At 37.9% G+C, this 19,063-nt stretch overlaps 1 protein-coding gene across 3 annotated transcripts in view; it reads left to right on the plus strand.

Moving 5' to 3' along the window:
• CMSS1 (cms1 ribosomal small subunit homolog) overlaps positions 1-19,063 on the plus strand; it is a 221,382-nt gene that overhangs the window by 339 nt on the left and 201,980 nt on the right. The window contains exon 1 of one of the 3 annotated variants that reach the window (XM_053932645.1): positions 566-642. The exons of the other annotated variants lie outside the window; for them this stretch is intronic. Within the exon in view, the coding sequence (XP_053788620.1) occupies positions 582-642 (61 nt within the window). The 5' untranslated portion in view covers positions 566-581. Of the gene's footprint in view, positions 1-565; positions 643-19,063 lie in introns of those variants that run through there. 3 annotated transcript variants of the gene reach the window in all.

The following is a 19,063-nucleotide window of genomic DNA, read 5'->3' on the forward strand; positions in this document are numbered from 1 at the left end:
GGTTATACATGGAATAGCAGTGCCGCCTTACGAGAAATTCCAGTCCTTACACTGGTCTGTTTCACTTCCTCGGCTTTACTCGGGATGTGCTCCAGCAGGTAACGCCCAGGCTGAGAGCGGGATGGCTCCTGCGGGAAGAGATACAGGGCAGGCAATCTTGCCCTGCAGGCTCCGCAGCCAAAGGGCGGGGAACACCCATTCCAAGGTAACGCGCACCCTCTGCAGGCACCTATCTGTTCCTCAGAAAAGATTGCGTGAACTACCTCAACCAATAAAGTAGGTATTTTACAGTATGAAACTGGGTTGAGGCAATTAAGCGAATGTTGTGAAGAACGGGGTAATAGTTTTAATTACTTTCCTCTTTCTCTCGCTTCTGTTTTTTTCCGCTAAAAAAAAAAAAAAAGATTAAAAAAACCCCCAGCCTGCATTTAAAGGCCTTCTGCTGTTTCAGAAGATTATTGTGTAAGACGCAACGTCAGCCCTGGCACCAGCCGTGCCCAGGGCATCGCCATCCCCGCGTAGCGCGGGCCACGCCCGGCCCGGCCCCCCGCGCAGTGCGCAGGCGCGGCGGCGGTGGCGGCATGGGCGACGCGCTGGAGGAGCCGTGGTCGGACACCGAGCCTGGGGCGGGCGGCACGCCAGGTACTCATCTGCCGGAGCTCGCTCCTCACTCTGGGATTGAAGCATTTTGCCTGAGACCCAGCCCGCCACCCTCCTTTCTTGCCCTGCTTCCTTTTCGTTGGATTTTGGGGATTTTTTTCAATTCCCCCCTCCGTCTTTCCCTTCCCTGCTTTTAATTTAAGTCTCCAGGTTTTCCAGTTTCACTCGCTTTTTTTCCCTGCGCCTGCTTTTCCCTGCTTGCTACCGAGGGCGGGTTTGCTTGTAAGCGGAATCTCTGCAGCGAGGTGATGTCCAGTCTCTGATCTGAGCCCTGGGATAGACGATGGAGCGGCAAACGAAAATACCAGTACGCGAAGTTTGAAAAGCGGGGCGAGGGGAATGGGAAAACCTCTTGCTTTGAATTCAGAGCTCAGCTCTCCCTTGCATTCATTTACTCTCCAAACTGTATTTTCTTCCCAAGAGTTTATTTGATGAAAGGCTTTTGCGTAATGGGTGATCCTTGTGGGTTCCTTCCACCTCAGACTGTCCTGTGATTGTGTTTGCCATTACAGGCATGAACTTAGTTGCAAGTTCTGTAAGGCCTAGGAAACTGCAAATCCATAGTAGAGCCTTTGGAGGGAAAAGTATCTGTGGTACTTGAAAAGCATCCCCCATGTGCTCACTGGCGTGTGTCGCATCACCTTTGCCACGTGTTACTGTAAAAGGGCAGGAGTTAAAGTTCTCTCCAGCCACTGCTCCTTGGGGTATGGTGCTGTGACTGATTTGTCTTTTCTTTCCTGATGGTTATGATACCTAGGTCATACACTTGTATTTTTTCAATGTGTCTTGAAACCACAAGCTGTGAAATGTTTTCTCTATAATGCTTACATTTAGTGTGAACATCTGGGTAGATCTAGGCAACTAAAATTGCTTTATACTTTATAGTGCCCTATTTTATTGATTGTTTTTTAAATTTCTTTTTTAATACAATATTGGTAAGAGTTGGGCATTACTGGAAGTTATCTGCACCTCTGCAAAAACTCCAGTTTTTTGAGTGTCTTGATAATTGGTGCTTATTTCCTGTGAAAAGGTAATTGGAGAACAGTTAAGAGAGGAAGCACTATAAAAGTTGTATGTATGTAATAAAGAGGGCTCACAAGACCTAATTAGGTTTCTGAGCATTTAATTTTTATTTTTAGTCTCATGTAGGTTCCTTAAGCAGTCCCAGTTCCCATGGTAAATGCTCTTCATTAGGCTTCTTAAGAGCCTACCTGCACATTCTGCCACCACAGCTTTCATTTGGGGTGTGTGGTTAGCTGCCTGTTATAGTGTTGTCAGCTTTCCTTTAGAAACTGGATACAGAGCAGGACTTTGATTATAAACTTTTGACATGAGGGATGAACCATCCGACTTTGAGGTGAGACTCTCAATGATAACTTTTCCAGTTATGAAAAACTCCTTGGGATTTTCACAGTAGCATTTTTGAGTTACTAAAAGAATTCAGGTGGAAAATAACCTCTGGAGGTGCCTAACCCAATCCTGTATACGTTATTCCAAGAACATTCTTTGAGTGTGTTATGAGTAGTGATTACAGGTGAGTGTTGTGCAAACCAGGTACTCTGCTCTCTGCAGCCCACCTTTATAAACTTGTTGGCAGGCTCTTTTTATGGAGCCTGTTGTTGGATGAAGTTGACACGAGCTAGCAGTAAACATAAAACATCTGTTACTTTTATTTTGTGTAGCTATTTTTCACATAAAACCGGTAAAGTCAAGGGTTAATTTGTACAGCATCTTATCAATACTGTAAAATGCTTTAAAATCAGTTGGCATAAAAGAGGAAATCAGGGTTCACAATGTATGATGTAGGCAGCAATATAAGAAAATAATTGCACATTAGTGAGCACCTTTGAAAGACTTGGTCAATTTCATTTCTGTGAAACATGAAGTTTTGTTAAAAAATACTGTCCAACCTCATTTGCTGAGCTATTTAAAAATAACATCTCTGCCATAACTGCAGGTGCAAAGCAGAATTCAAACGCACTTTTGAAATAATGGTCTTTTGCCAGATCCTTTAAAGTTAATCTTAGAATAAGCTCTGACCTACAGAATATTCATCAGAATTCAGCTCTCAAAAGTGTTTTAGATTTTAGCCACTTGTAGTTAGAAAAGTCTACTTTTAAAATGAGCGTGAACATCATTCATACACTCCACCTAAAGAGTATGAAAATACAAAATATATATAAATATATTTCCTAGTGTATGGATATGTAATTCTAAATTTGCTTTTGGCCATATCATTGCAAATCATTATTTTAGAGTCCATATTAAAAATTAAAGGTAATTACTCTCACCTTAAGAAGTGAATGTTTACCTTGTTGCAAGTCATTTATAGGTGTAAAAAAAGCCCACAAAACCCAATGCTAAAAAATGCTAAAAAATACCCATCTTTGTATTTTGTCACATGACAAAAACTAAAGAATCTTGCCTAACAACATCTTCAGCAAACCTTTGAGATGAGATTTGTGAAGCAAGGTCTTAGGGATTATTCTCCACTTAGCGTAGTTTAGTGTTACACATGTCCCGCGTCATGCAACTGTAGGACTTCCTTACCTTCCTTTTTTCCAGTTTGTGTCGCAACTTTGTCTTTCATGTGATTTTTGTATTGCGTTCAGAATTAAAGGAGAAAGGATAAGGAATTCGGAGGAGTTTATTTTGTACTGGTGAAGCACACCAACTTTCTCCTCTTCCCTCTGTGAACAGAAAAGAGCAATTCTCACAGCACTATAAGCTTCTGGATCTTGCCTGTAGCCAGCGTGCCTCATCTCCCAGTCAGTTTGAGGGAGAGGAATGGACTTCTATTTTTCACAAATTCTTCCAATTTCCTCCTTGTTAGTTACCACTCCTTGCCTTTCATTCTCCATGCTTTCTGTATTGCCCTTAATCCTGTAGTAGTGTAGTATCCGCATTTGTCAGTTTTAGAGCCTTAAGGAGGATCTACCTATGGGGGGCATGGCCCTCATATATAGAAATTAATTGTGTCATTGTGAGATAGGAGCAAAACTCTTGTATGTCAGCAGCAAAAATAGGTGAGAAGTGTAATAGGGGACCACAGAGGATGATTTGGCAGTGCTTGTGCTGTGTGGGCTCTAAAGCAAAGGAAGCTATTGCAGGAATTCTTTTGCCAGGGGAAAAAGAATTTTTTCTTTCTTTGTAGTGAAGGGTGCAAGTTAACATCAATTTGTCATGTGTGATTTGCAGCTATTGAGAAGCAGATTTTTCATTGGAGTGCATTCAGTGGGAGCACTGTTGCTTGATTAGAACCGAGGTCTGTTGCTGGACTCTGTATGAAGAGGTTTGTATCTCCTTTTTTTTGGCTTGTCAGAGACTTGCTGTTCCTTGAAATAGAACTTGGTCAGTGCGAGAAGGTCTTTCTGATAAGCATGCCAAGTTGCTTTTTGAAATCTGTGTTTCTTCTCATCAATGTACATTCATTCTGCAGGTTGCAATGGTGTACTTCTGTGAGCTGTGTTGGGATCTGAGCACACATGATATGGACTCTCAGAACTTGATAGCTGCACATTTAGTGAATAAAACAGGAAGCCTTTCCTTTTTACTGTGGCAAAGTCATTCTTTAATGTCTGCATATTAACACAGGTGTGTCTTGTAGGAACAGCTGAAATAATTTTTCAGTAGACTGGTCTTAAACTTATTTTTAAGTACTTCTAGAGAATTTCTTGTGAAGCTGTTGAGGAAGGCATAGGTTTCTTGTGGGTTTGCAAAAACAGTCACACAGCAGTGCTTATGTGTTGTACTGTCTCAGTAGTTAAGTTAAACTTTTAGGTGTGAAATGAAAGGGAAAAAGTGGGTAACTGAATGCATCAGAATCTCTCCTTGCTTCAGCAAAAGGATTGCAGTTCTGGCTATGGCACTGTGATGACCACCACTTTTGCTTTATTTAGGAATTAGGATTTGGCAGTTCTTAAAGAAACACCTATGTGTAAGGAGTTTTCCCACGTATTATCAGTTGAGCCATTTAGGCTGTTGGAATACACTCTGTTAGGGGAAGAAGAATGAGGGAAACATTAATACCAGAGAAATAAATTAATTTTTATATTTTAAAGCAGTAACTAGTGTTAGTTGGTATTACAGGATTCTTGTGTGGGGGTTCTTTGCTGTAGTAGTAGTATTTTCTTAGTCTTTCTTAACATTCTAGAGAACAGTGAGAAATTTTCTTGCAGAGCAGCAATTGCTATTTTTCAGAAAATTGGAAGCAACAAGCATGGAGTCTCTTCTAATGTTTTGGTTTGTGGTTTTTGTTTGAGGTTTTTGTGTGTGTATGTGTTGGCTGAAGGGAAGCCTTGAATTTTAAGTATTCCAAAGAAGTTATGTTTTAAGAAAAGCAAAAAGGCAAATTCTCTCATGGATGAACTAGAATTTCTTGTGCAAAGAGTTCAGTTAAAAAAAAAAAAAAACAACCCTTCACTAGGAGCAATGAATCCAGTTACATATTTTAAGTGAATGTGAGGAGTTGAAAGGAAGGACAAAATTGTGGAGAAATGCAAGAATAAAGTTGCACTTCTGTGTAAGCCACAACTTACTGTTAAGTTTGATACTAATTTTGATCACTTCTAAGATACTGTTTAAGTGAACTGAAATCTAAATACTGTAGTCTGAATGGTGAAAATTTATATAGCTGATGCAAACAATATCCATCATGATTCTCACATCTATTTTCCTAATGCAACATCTGCATGAATTGGAGTGGAGATAATCACACTAGTTAACTCCTTGAGGAGGGAGTTGCTTAACTTCACATCATGCTTTTAGAGTGATGCTTGGCACAGCGAAGAGCTCTGCATTTCTCTAAATTCAATGTGTTATACAAGAGCAGATTTTTCAATTTTTCCACCCATAATGTTGAACTTAGGATATCTATACTGAGACACTTCTTGGCTAGACCAACTTTGAAAACATGACACCTTCTGCAACCCCTCTTCATGTAATTTGACCACGTTTTTATAAATCTGCTGAGATACCCTTACTATTGTTATTTGTAGAATATGTCAGAACTGAATTTATAGTAGAAACTTATTTGTGTCTTGTGTTCCTGTACAGTGAGTGGCAAAATCTGGAATTGCACCATAAAAATGGAGCAGAGCATGGTCCCTGCAGACATGCAGTTAACTTTGGCTCCTAAGAATTTGGCTGTCTTGATGTCCTGTGATTGGTGACCATTGATGTGCTGACCACGTGGATGGTTTCAGATTTTTCCCCAGTTGAAACAACTGCTGCTGAGATTCAGATGGCTTAAATCCATTTTAATGTCATAGATCACAGAAAATTATTTACCTTCTCCCTCCACTTTGAAGGCAGGCTTTAGACACTGTCCTTATAATGCGTATCTTCCCAGAAGGACTGTCTTGGAGTGGTTTGTTGAGATGCTCAGCAGGAATTTTGACAGGTGCTTTGGTTGTGCTTGCAGGCTTTGGTTTGGGGATCCGAGTTGGAATTGAACGACGGAACGTATTGGTAATCTGGAAATAAACCGAGAAAATAAATCCTGCATTAGGGAGGAGAAACAAGCGGTGTTCTTAGCTCTGTAGTGCTTTTTCCAATTTGTAAACCTGAATGCACTGCTTTTAGAACTGTTTGTTTAAACTTTATCTTGTTCGTAATGAGAGCTTTGTATTTAACTTATCTACTTGATCGGGGAATATCAAAGCATCTCAATGGATTGAAACTCAGAGTATAAATAAGAGGAGTTTCTTGTCTGTCAGCTGACTATCAGCCCTAGGTGCTGAGTGAGTGATGCAGTGGAAAGTATTGAACTGTGTGGGTTCTCTGGGTGCATAATGAGAGATCTTCTCATGCAGAAGCAAATCTTGTTTCAGTGTCGCCCCATTCTTTTAAAAGTTTTAAAGTTCTTCTAAAAGTTTTACATATTTATACTAGAGTTTCTCACACACTGTTCATGTAAATAATGATTGTTTTGCATTCTTCTTTGTGGGAGGAGAGAATTGATAGACTGTTAGTTTAACCAGTGTGGCTGGAGAAGTAACAATTTTGTCCTCCAATCCACTGTCACTTTTAAAATTCTATATGTTACGAAGTCAGAAATAAAGTAGCTTCCTTTTACTCTTTCAATCTTAGTGTGTGTGCGCGAGTTATTTCGTATTGTAGTACAACAATGCAGTCCTGAGTAGAGGGCAATACCCCGGTCATACTTTACTGTGAGAGATCATTCTTTGACAGTGACCAGTGTCACAGAATTAATGTATTTGTGAGACAGCTCTCCCTCCAGAATGATTGTAGTCACATTTAATTGCAAAAAAATGTAAATATGCCCAAAAAAGTTATTATGTGCATGGAAAAGGGGTGAAGAACTATAAAGGCAAGAAGTTTGTTGGAAAAGTACCATTATCTGAAACCAGGATTATTAAACATACTGTACTCATGAGAAAACCTTTTTGCATCACAAGCATTTTTATGTAACTTTCTCAGTTAAGCTAAGGGTAAAAGAACTTCACTTATTTTTTTTTTAAGACAACAAAATGGAAACTGTGTTCAAATGAGGACAATAGAAAATTGGAATTCTGGTGACTTAATTATGAGTAAGAATGAGCTAGATCAAAACCCTAGTAGCTGTAATGATCTGTCTGGGCTGATTAAAAAAATAAAAATAATCACAAATCAAAAGCTTGCCATTTATCTTTAGATAATTATGTATGACAGGGGTTTTCAATAGAACAAAGCTGAAGCAACATCAGAGCATTGCATGTGTTTAGTGTGGAGGAATTTGGGGAAAGTTTGTACATCACAGATGTGCTTAATGGATCATGAGTAAGAAAAAAAATCAGCCTGGGCTTAATTGAAGTTTAGTAACAAAGAAATAAAATAGTAACGATCTCCCAGAACAGTGTGGTACATTTCTGGGAGTTCTGAAGGAGATGATTTTTAAAACTGCAGAATCCTTCTTAGTGATGTGCAGTCCACCACTAAAATTTTTGGTGATGATAGAGGGGTGCAATGCCACTTTAGAGTAAAGCTTCACAGAAAATTAAAAAATGTAACTGCTGAACTGATCAAAGTGTAGAAATGTCAATTAAGTAATAAGTTTGCCCACATGGTTACTGATTTTGTGAAGACATCCGCATTTCTTGTCAGGGATAATATTCTGGTCCGTTAATCGGATACTGTTATATAGCTACATGCTATTTGATTGTTTAATGATGAGACCCACGTGGGAGGGAAAGACCTAGGTAAGTTTTAAAAAAACTCTTGATAGTGGTCTCTAACAAAAGAATCTTGTGACAGCAGATTTTGTGTGCAAACTGTGGTAAAACAAGGAAAATTCTCAAGGTTGATAACTGGCAAGTGGATAGGTAGCCGAGCAGTGGCCTAGTTTTTAATAGTATAATGGAGATAGCATCTGAATCTCACAGACACCTCTGATACTCAACATGTTCATAAGCTGCACAGGAAGACAGTACTGGAATGATAATATTTGCATATGGTATAACAGGGAGAATATTAGAAGCAAGAGCTGACAGTAATTGCTGTTAGTGAGTGAAGAATGTGTGTCAGTTCAATGTTAACAATTGAAAAATAATATATGGAGGGAAAACTAGTTCATGTACCATAGTGATAATTATTGTCAGTCAGAACACAGATCTTGGAATCCCTGTAAATCATCCTCATGGCTCAGCAACTGGCAGTTGTCAAAGAGGTAACAGACAAGTTGGGAATTACTAGGAAAAGAAGAAGAAAATAAACACTATCTTTTTTTAGTGTGTGGATCCAAACCATCCTACATTGTGAATGTTTTGCTGGTTTTCGTCCAAACAGCTCAAGAAAGGGTACGCCAAAATGAAAAAAGGTGGTAAAAGCTATCAATTATGAAATGTCTTCTGAGTGAAGATTAAAAACATACACTAAACCTTTTAAAGATGGGAAAATAGATGGTGGTGAGAAAAAGAAACAGCAGAAATATAGAATTATGGTGCATAGGGCAGCATATGCATAGGGCAATTCTAGTATGCTTGAGGGGGCATCCACTAGGGGTGGATTAAAGGTATGTGAAAAATGTTTTCCCTTGTCAATGAGCAATGAAACTGATTGGGACAGACAGTTTTTGTGATGATTATATAAATTGGTTTGGAGAGAATTTGTATTGATTCGGGGCATCCATCAAGGACTGCTAACACAAAGATGTGTGGAGATTCCAGCTGTAAGTTGCAGGCTGCCAAAGGCTGCATTTTCTACTCTGTGTGCCTGGTACTTAACATTCACAGGCATTTAACACTGGTTAAACACCAAAGAGGAGATATGTAGTCTGAATGTCTAAAACCTCTTTCATGCTTTTATTTTTAAAATCAGCATGTTTCAGTTTGTAGCACTTTTACATTTTTTTAATGCATTGAGAAAGGAAAGAGTTTGGCTTTGAAAGTGAGGAAGGAAAAAGGAGATGCATTTTTCTTTCCCTGTGTTCCTTCAAGATTTTACCTCTAGGTGGCAGCGAAGATTTCCTTTTGTATTGCATCCCAGTATTTGGCTTAAACACGACTGAAACTCTTCGTTAAATGCTGAATAAACAAAATCAACATGCATTTTCATGGTAGGCTGGAATTTTAGTATTAATATTGTTAGTAGGAAAGGAAGCAAAAAAAAAAAAGAATTGCCCTTTTGCCTCCAAACCAAAAAGCATTTTGCTTCAATTTCTAAAGGTGATGTGTTAAGAAAGGAACTGATGTTGGAGGGGATAATTGTGTTCCTGCTATGTGGCTTTCCATGAGCACTGAGTTGGAAGAGTTTGCCTCTGACCATGTGATACAGCCTGGTAGATGAGGCATAGTATTGAGAAGAAAATGTTTGGGTGGGCTATTACTGGCAGTGCTACTGCCTGATGTAATTATAGAGGTGATAGAAAACGTTTCTGTTTCCCAGCTTTAAAAATAATTACGTTAGCCATCATTTGCTAAGCATATTGAGGTAAATAGATAAAAATATTTATGTAAAGTCTTGCATACTAAAGTGAGATTGTATCCCTAAGAGTTTTGTTTGGTTGTTTGGTTCAGGGTCTTTTTGAGAAGTGTTCCAGTTCAGAGATTCCTTAGGTTACAAAGTGGTTGGAGTATTGTCTGGACTTATTGACCAGCCAAGTTAGTAATTCAGGAAGGTATTTGTAGGCCCAGATTTTTACGGGTTTTGTGCATCTGACTCTGGTATTCAGGCTGCAAGCTTTACTTGAATCAATGAAAAGTTAGGTGTTGAAATATCACTGTGCTCCAGCCTATAGTTTGCACCAGTGTCTAGCACATTAAAACCACAATTGACAAAATGGCCTTCTGAGCCATCAGATTTAACTTCAAACAAATCTATTCTGTGTGAATCAAAACAATGTATTTTGCAGTTCTGAATGACAATATTGAATACATCTACATTATTATCATTTAGTGCCTAGAGCTGCATTATAACTGGTGGACTTGTCATGGTTTGATCTGCTTACAGAGTTTGTACTGATCTCTTTTGCTTGTGTCATGTTTGATTGTAGCCACAATAACTGACTTGCTCTAACTCCTGGCATGGGCTTAAACTTGAGGATAACTGTTGTATTATGGGGCTTTTTTTTCTGTGCAAATAAACAAGTGAACTCGCACTTCAGTGATTGTAGCAATCTAACTTCTGATGAAGGCAAGGATTTAACAAACTGCCCATCTAGTTCTCTTCTTCCTTATACTGCACTTCAAAATTGGTTTATTTTTCATCATTTGTGGTATAAATTCTAAAGAGGAAAGAATGAATAATTTAAATTTAAGGAAAACACTTATTGACACTTAGCTTTTTGAATTCAATTACATGTGTACCTAGATCAAGGACTAAACCTTATTTTCTAAAACTTGTACTTGACAAATTACAAATCTCAGATAAGAGTTGTAAACAGAACATTTTGGGTCAGTTGACTAGATCCATGCTTAAGCTGCTGTAAGATGTACACATAAGGAGGGAATGGTACTATGTGGGAATTGTCGGGAAAACACTTGGAAGTAACCACATATAAAATTCTGCATTGGTTTAGTTGTATGTGTACTGAAAATCTTTATGCAATGTTTCTAGGTCCTTCCCTACTGCTTAGTGTAGAGGCATGTAAGCAGATACATTTGCCATAGCAGGCTTGTATCTCCAGATGTCTGGTTTGGTTTTCAGACAGACCTGAATGACTGAAAATCCCTTATATATAGATTTTGGTGGGCCTTTTCAATTTGATTTTTAACTATGTATGGGAAATCTGTGTGCACACCATGAATTACTTCAGTTCTCTTCAAATGTACGCATCCTTTCTACCATCTCATTTTCTCCTTCAAGATTAATGTTTTTTGTTTTCCTCATAATTTTTTGAACTCTCATTTGTATTCTGAATTTGCTGGCTTTGTGTTCATCAATGCTGTTTAGCTATGTCTCTTGAGTTCCCATCTGTAGGCCACTTTTTATATCTGTTATCTTTTTAAGTCAAAGAAGAGAAAAGAAGGTATGTTTGTTCTTCAGAAAACAAGCTGAGGTGCCTTTCATGGTCTGGAGATCCCTTGTGAGTTCCCATTAATGCTCTTGAAACACCCCCAGAAACAAAATGTTGCCCAGGAGTGACCTGTCTGAGTAGTTATGCAGTTTTTCTTTACTTAATGTTTCTACGTAAGCATCAGCAAATAATTATTGCAACAACAATGACAACCTCAAAAACATTAAACTGGCCACTTTTAAACTAGATTATGTGGTATGTCTGTCTGTAAGTATAATAGCACCATATTGGTTCAAGGCATTAGGCTTGGAAAATAGCCGTCCTTAGTTGGAGAAATGAACAATTAAAGCTAATTTTCACAGCAAGTAATGATCTAAGAATCAAGAAAGCTGCATTTTAATTTCATTTTAAGATTAACTCCTGAAGCAGACATCAGTTGCCTGTAATAGGAATTGGCAAAAGAAAGCTAGAGTGAGAACTCTACACAGAGACTATATTTGTTGTCTCTTTGCAAATGACAGTGGGTGCTTCAGGGAATGGGACAAACACCAGCACAGGTGACAACTGAGAAATTTTCACACATTAATGTGAAAATGGCCCCTCTAATTTCAAGAAGACGATGAAGAAAGCATGCTCTGAAATATCAGGATGTATATTCCATACCCACCTTTTTTTCTCCCCCATTGGGAACAGAGGCAGCTTATTTATATGGGCCAGCTTTTAACACAATGCAGTGTTTGCTTTAGGGAGTGGGCTAAGGCAAGTGTGTGTGGGAGTGTCAAGGAGAGAAAATGTTTCTGTGCTCTTGAAGTTGTTCTCCTGCTTTTGGTCCTAAGCCTTTCCTTGTCTGTCTGAAAGTATGACGTGTGCTTTGCTTCCTGTTTGAACTTTATTCATTTAAGTGGGTGGTATTTACACTGTAAGTTTTCTTATTTAATTTTCTATGTCGTTGTAGCACTTGATCTAGGAGAAATAACTTTAGAATAAAGTTCTTTCTCACTGCTTAAATTTTTAGTTTAAGAAATTTGAGTAACAGAGTATCATTTGCAGTTTTAGTGAAAGTGTCCAGGGAATGGTGCTGAAGATCCTTTACTCAGAAGTCCATGTGTGTATGTGCACAAGCGTGCCTCTTGCCAGACTTAAGTTTATTCCTGGATGATTGAATGCAGTCAGAATGAAAGCCAGGTTTGCAAGTGAGAATGAGTTAAGTGATAAACTTGAATATTCCCTTTGGTCTCCAAGCCAGACAGCTTTGGCTGAAATTTCTGGTTAGGCATCCTCAACTGCACAGAGCATTTAAATACTTCATTTTCTTTACTTTTCTTTCACTAGATCCTGGCATTTGTTTTCTAGGAATCCAAAGTGAGAAACCTCAGTTGCTCTGAATTCCCTTTCATGCAGCACACCTGCGTGTGTGACTGTACTGAGATGTGTGAGCAGGAGCAGTGTAATCTTTACTCTCACTAACTCACTTAGGGTAAGACCTAAACCTGGCTGGTGTCTGGCTTGGCTTGCTGCATTGTCACACCACTGTAAACAGCTCGCCAGAAGGAAAATGACTCCTCAATAATCTAGAGTCACAGTACTTGAGCTATTAAGTGGGAGAGCAATTGGGTTTGTTTAATCTGGAAAAAACAAAACTGAGAAGGGATGTGATAATTGTCTTCTAATTTGTGTTGCAGAGAAAATAATTTTCAAAGTTCAGTGGGGGGACAGGAAAGAGAATACCAGAGTACAATTTCAACAATGTAGAAATTTAGAAATTAGAAGTTTAGAAATTAGCAAGATTCTTAAAGACAAGGGTATTTCAGCCCTGTTCCAGATTCCCAGGTAACGTAAAGTTGGCATTGCAGAAGTTTAGAACTATATGAACTAGGTTTTTATTTGGAAGGTTTTAAGTCATGTTATAGTGAGGAAATAGGCTCAAAAATGTCCTGACATTCCTTTTAAGCTCTGTTTTATGCGTATTCTACTCTTCTGCTGATATTTGCTTTATTACAGCCCTCTTGATTTCAATAATATGGTGTATTTGACAGAAAAATCGGTATTAATATTAGAAATTATTTGCATATATCTGGCACAATTTGCACTAATGCACTTGAATGTGTTGCTGTGATCTTATTTACTGAAAACAGAGTTTAAATCTACTTTCTGGTGGTGCAGAAAAGAAGAATGGTTGGAGGCAGAAGTTGTGTTTATAGTTTCCAAAATTCTGTTATGTGCCTTGCTTTTTCTTTTTTCACTGGGAAGTATGATGATATTATTTTAAACTTTAGATAACTTATTATTTTAAACTTTAGATAACTTAAAGACTCATTTCTAGTAGATAACTGACAAGATGCAGGGAAGGGTTAAGGTTATGTTGTGGGTTAACTCCAATAGGACAAGGTTACCTGGGGCTGGGTGATCAGCATTGTCCTGCAGCTGGAATGAACAACTGTTTGTTGTTAATCTTCCCTCTGCCCCTTGAAAGTCCAAGGGGTCTCAGGCACCTTGACAGGGCACTTGGGGGTCCCTAGGAGCAGAAGTATGGCCTTTTTAGGATACTACACACGCTGCAATAGCAGTTGTGTCCCACACAAGGGTGTGCTGGCACTTAACGTGTTCCTGCAGGTGCTTAGGTGTCAGTGCTGTTGGAGAGAATGCAGCAGTCCACTTGGTTTAAAGCTGCTCTGCCATTTGTTGAGAAAGATCCTTGGCAGTGGAGATCATTCAGTACAGACTAGGGGCATGTAGGGATATTTGTGTTTGGGTATTTTTAAGGCAGTTTTCAAAGGTGTTTCAAACTGTGCTTGCACACACACACACCTTTTTACATGAAAATGTCTTCATTATCAATATTGTCTGTTCAGAATCTTTGAGTATGTTTTCCCCATGTTAGCAAATTTTTATGGTGAAAAGGTTTACAGAGGTTCTGCATGGAGAAGGAAAAAGACCTCTTGCTTTTACCATCATGGCTTTTTTCTGTCTGTGAGTAGGCTGTTTTTCCTCTTGGAAGGCCACACTAAAAGGTGTGTTAATCAGTCCTATTTTCAGTATATACATGTATTTTTTTCCCTAATATATATAAAATGCTAACTAAAATAAAAGACTCTCTACCTTTTAGCCAGCTAAGATTGATGTTTCTTCAGGACAAAACATGACCTACAATGTGGTTTGAGTATGAGACAATCAAGGATAAGAAAATGTGGGTACTAATAACATTTGAAGCTGCCTTGCTTGGATTTTGCACAAGTCAATTAACTTCTCTCCCAAGAGAGATACAGAATTATTTTTAATGGGACTGCTGAATGTTTGTTGTATATTTGAAGTGCTTTGTGATGTATTTGTGTGCTAGATTGTATCTCTGCAGACAATGGTGATGGGTCCAGGATTTTGGCAGCAATTGTACTACAAAATGCTCCTTTTTCCTTTTTGCTTGTCCATTCAGTTATGCTGATGTAGCTCTTTTATAAAGCTGCGCTGTGAAATGGATCCTGTTTAGTTGAGGTTGTTTGAGGTTTGTTTTGTTTAATGAGGATTTGTGGCATATGGCTTTTTGTTTGTGGTTTTGCTTTTGTGTTTTTAAATCCAGGTTAGTTTCTTGACCTGATTCACAGTGCTACCCTCTGGAAGTGGTGACAGCACAACTGACAGTATTTTGTAATTTGGGTTGTAGTAGGGGCAGAAAAGGGGAGGGAGCTTCTTTGGCCCATTCCTGTTTGAAGATCCTGTGATGTCAGACCACTGCATGGCAAATGAAGAGACATTGATTAAAAGAATTATTTTAAAAGTACAAAAAATGTAAAAGTATCTTAAAAGTATTTTCACTTGTACTCAAAAAGTGTTTCTCAAGAATACTTTGCTTTGTAGTCAGAAGAGAATCATATTCAGTTGGCAACTCTGCTATATGAGGCTTTCTGAGTGCCCACAGTATGGGTCACTGGACTATGTGCTAGCTACAGCACAGAGAGAATTCAGCTTCATCTTGGGGCCACTGGCTGCAGATCTGTGAAAACACTTCATGCTGCTTAAATTTTTATGGTTTGTCTTTTTTTGAGCAATTTCTCACTTAAAGTACTTGGTGTTAATTTTAAAACATTTTTATACACCCACTTGTGTTGTGTTTGAACTATAAGATCTTTTTCTCTTCTGTTTCTTGGTAACATAATGTTTTGGTAGTCTTTCCTTAAGCCTGGAGATTAGGCAGTTGTCAGTTTTTGTTTTGCCTGTCTCAATATCTGTTTCCTAGGGACAAAGTCATCCTGCAGATGGTTACTCCATTTCCATCATCTAACCCTTCAGCATCCATTGACTCCTATTCAGAAAACAGAACTGTACAATTCTGTTTCTGATTATTTTTCCCTAGTGTGGGGAGCATGCCTTCCTAATCCTTGCATGAAATGCTTACATACAGATCTTTTTTCTTATTACAGCCTTACATACTGTCCCCAGACAGTGTATTGGCTATGGTACTTTGGATCAGGAAGATTAGCAGTCTTCTCCTGTAATTTTTGTCAATTCTTTTTCTTAATTAGTGGCTGGAAGGAGGTCTTTAACTTGAAATACTACCTCATAGTTGATGGATGGATGCTTTGGTCTCAGATTACCTTTATTGCTTGGTATTCTCCTCTTTTTGCTTTTCCTCCTTTTCCCTCCCTCCCCTCATCCATCCTCCCTGTAAGGACAAAAATTGCAAGTATTTCTTCTGAGAAATCTAATCACATAAAAAGAATGGGATAAAAATGCTAAGCACCGAAGTGTTGATGCTGCCTTTGCGTGTGTCCGTTTATCATTCACTGAAATAAACCCAAAAAGGTTCAAGGAAAGTGGGCTAGTAACTGCTGTCATTTTTTAATCAGTTAATTCTCCCTTTCTTTTGCTGGGAACTAAACATAAAGGAGAAAGGGTAGATTTTTAGACCTTAGAGATGCTTGCCAAGAGTTTTGGGAAAGAGAAGGATTGATGTTATGATCTGCTGAAAACTGTTTTTATGCTCTCTTTCACAGTTTAATCCCTCTGATATATGCTTATTATGTGACCTTATTTCCCTGTAACATTTCAATGAACCATTAAATACCTGTCAGGCTTTTGAGCAATTGCTGAAAGCAAAAGTGTCTCAGCCTCCAAATTAACAGCTATACTTACCACTTACAGAGTATTTGAAATCCTAGAAAAGCTGCCTTACTTGTTGAATTTTAATATGATTATGCTTGATGTTTTTGTTCAGAGTGTTTGAATCAATGTGCAGATAATTTATTCAAATTTCTCCTTTCTCTGCTATTTTCTTATTGTCTGCCAAGGAAGCAGGTGGCTATTCCCACTCAGCAAAATGGAAATACTCTGAAATATGGAGTGATGATCTGAACAACTCAAGGTTAATTTGTAAATCAATAATTTGATTCCTTAAGCTATGCTTTCTATTTACTATTTTATGATAAAATTACAGCTAACTTCTTTCTGTTTGAACAATTAAGTTTCAGCTCTCAGCTGGATACATTCAGGTGCTTATTTTCTCTGCTTTGAAATTGATCTTGGCAATTCAAACCGAACAAACCTGTTTCATTGTGCCAACCTTATTTTCAGGCAAAAATAATTATTTGATTTTTTTATCTGTTGGAATGACTGACAAAAATTTTGCTGTGAAGTCAGTTAAATCTACACAGAGGTTGTTTCATCAGTAGGGGAATGTAAGCATCCCTTAATCAAGGTGTGTTTTCAGGAAATGTAGCAATTTAATTTCCAGGCAGTGCTGATGCTTCTTACATAGGAGTTAATGGTCATGAGTGGCTGCTTCCTTTGTCTTTTCTTAATTAGACAGTTACTGATAAATCATTATGACAATCATTACGTTGTAAGACAGGGAAAAAAGTACTGTCCTGTTAAATGATTATACTTATAAATGATGTGAACTTTCATCTAGGTTTTGTATTCAGATCTTAGCTTTAAAGACTGAACTTCCTTTTTCATAATAGCTTGGTAATTGTCCAAAGGACTCAGTGTGCTTATTGCTATGCCCTTATTTGTACTTTCCTTTTAAAAGATATTCTAATAGATGGCCAGGTGGTTAATGATCAACACATTTCTGTATATTTTTGAAGGTAGATCTGAATTTTTTTTTCCTCCAGGTTTTTTAGGTCTAACTGCAGAAAATTTTAGTGTCTCTGGAGGACAAGCATTAGTCCTTTAATTTTTGGAGAATTTGGTGTCTGTTAGTATGCTGGCAAGTGGCTACTTTGGACACAGTTATTCAATACCATGCTTGTAATGTGTTCCTGCAGAGATCTTAGGTATGGATCAGCAGAAAGATAAAGAACAGAAGTGCAGTGAATGTATTTTGAAGGTACAGATTTTTGGGCTCTTAACTGAGCCCTGCGGTTAAGAATGTGCAGCCTGAATGTAGTTAGGTAACTTTTTTGTGTAATTATCATGCTCTAAAAATTTTATTATTTTGCCTTGCCTGAGTTCTGGCTGCTGTCTTCATCAGCAACTTTTGCTGCAGTACGTGTGAGTCAAAGTTTGCTTTGCAGAATAAGACTATGTACTCCTTCTGACCCAGGTCTTGGTCAGAGCTCACTTGTGCAGCCATGGAGATAGTGAGACAAAAAAAGGAAGAAGGACCATTTATGAAGCCTAGTAACTTCAGATTATATAAGCTGGGGTTGTGCAGGTCCACACACAATTTGACTTTTTGAAATTGCCATTGTTCAACTGTAATACATATGTTATTATCAATTTCTGTCACATATCTTATATAATTTAATATTTTTTCTTCCCACTGTTTACTGAAAAAAGTGTATATGGGCAGTGGACTTTGCTTATCAATTGAAACTGTTCTAAAAGCAGTTATTATCTACAGTAATAAACATTTAATTTCTGTCAATCAAAAGGACTTAAAATGATAGAAATCCCCTTGTTATGTGAGATCATGGGCCAAAGTTCTTTGCTGAATCCGTTGCTAAGTTATACTGCAGAAATATTTTTTCACTCTGGGGAATACAGGCAGAATAAAGATAAGGGTTTAGTGAATAGGGACTTTCTCCTTACTTGCAAACTTCCTTGTTGATAAGGAGGTTGCAGTTTTTAATTTTTAAAAAAATAATACATACTACCACCACCTTCCTGAAAGCATCAAATTTATGGGCATTTAACTTTTTAGAATAGGAACAGTTGTTACAATGTAGATTTGGAGTGAACAACTTTTGAGAAAAAGAGGAGTTTGAAAGTGCATTCCAGATCTTCTGGACTGATTTATGTTGTATGTGAAGCTGCTCCACCACCAGCAATATTTCATGGGAAATTAAAATTGACTGTTTGGCATTTTACATTTCTGTGCTTTTCCTAGGCACAAATACTGTAATTGTCACTGAAATACCTTAACCTGCTTTGTCCATTCTGTATGGCACTCCTATTTATCCCAGACCCAGAGGCCTGCATGTTTGGAGACCTGATCTAGTATTGCTTCTTAATGCTTCTACCAAGCTTTCTCTGTCTGTGAAGTGAAAAACATTAAGGTATGCCATAGTTTGGTAATCTTGTTTCTTCTTCAGTATTTGTGTGATGTACACTGTTTGTCAGATTTGTGGCTAGGAGTTTAGATGAAATTTGAATATTGTATGTAAATTTATTCTCCTGAATTATTGTTTAGAAATATAAATGTTGCTGTTTCTTGTTTTACAGCATACCTAAATGATTGCAGTTTTTCTATTATATTGGAAAAACCCCTTGTTTGGAGAGAATTACTTTGTGATACAAGCTTCTGAATTCTGTTCACTTACAAGCAAAGTTCGCAGGAAGATTTAAAGAGTTTTAACCAAACATTGTTATAAAATACATAATATTCTGTGTGTGATGTAGTGATAATTACCTGAAATGAGTGGGCTAGAAGGAATTGGGAAATAGCAGGGAAGATAATGAAACAAGTCTTATCTGAAGTTAGCAGGCAGTATTATGACTTAATTCAAATTGTAC

This window comes from Vidua chalybeata, chromosome 2, assembly GCF_026979565.1.
Source record: "Vidua chalybeata isolate OUT-0048 chromosome 2, bVidCha1 merged haplotype, whole genome shotgun sequence".
In the NCBI taxonomy this organism is placed as follows: domain Eukaryota; kingdom Metazoa; phylum Chordata; class Aves; order Passeriformes; family Viduidae; genus Vidua; species Vidua chalybeata.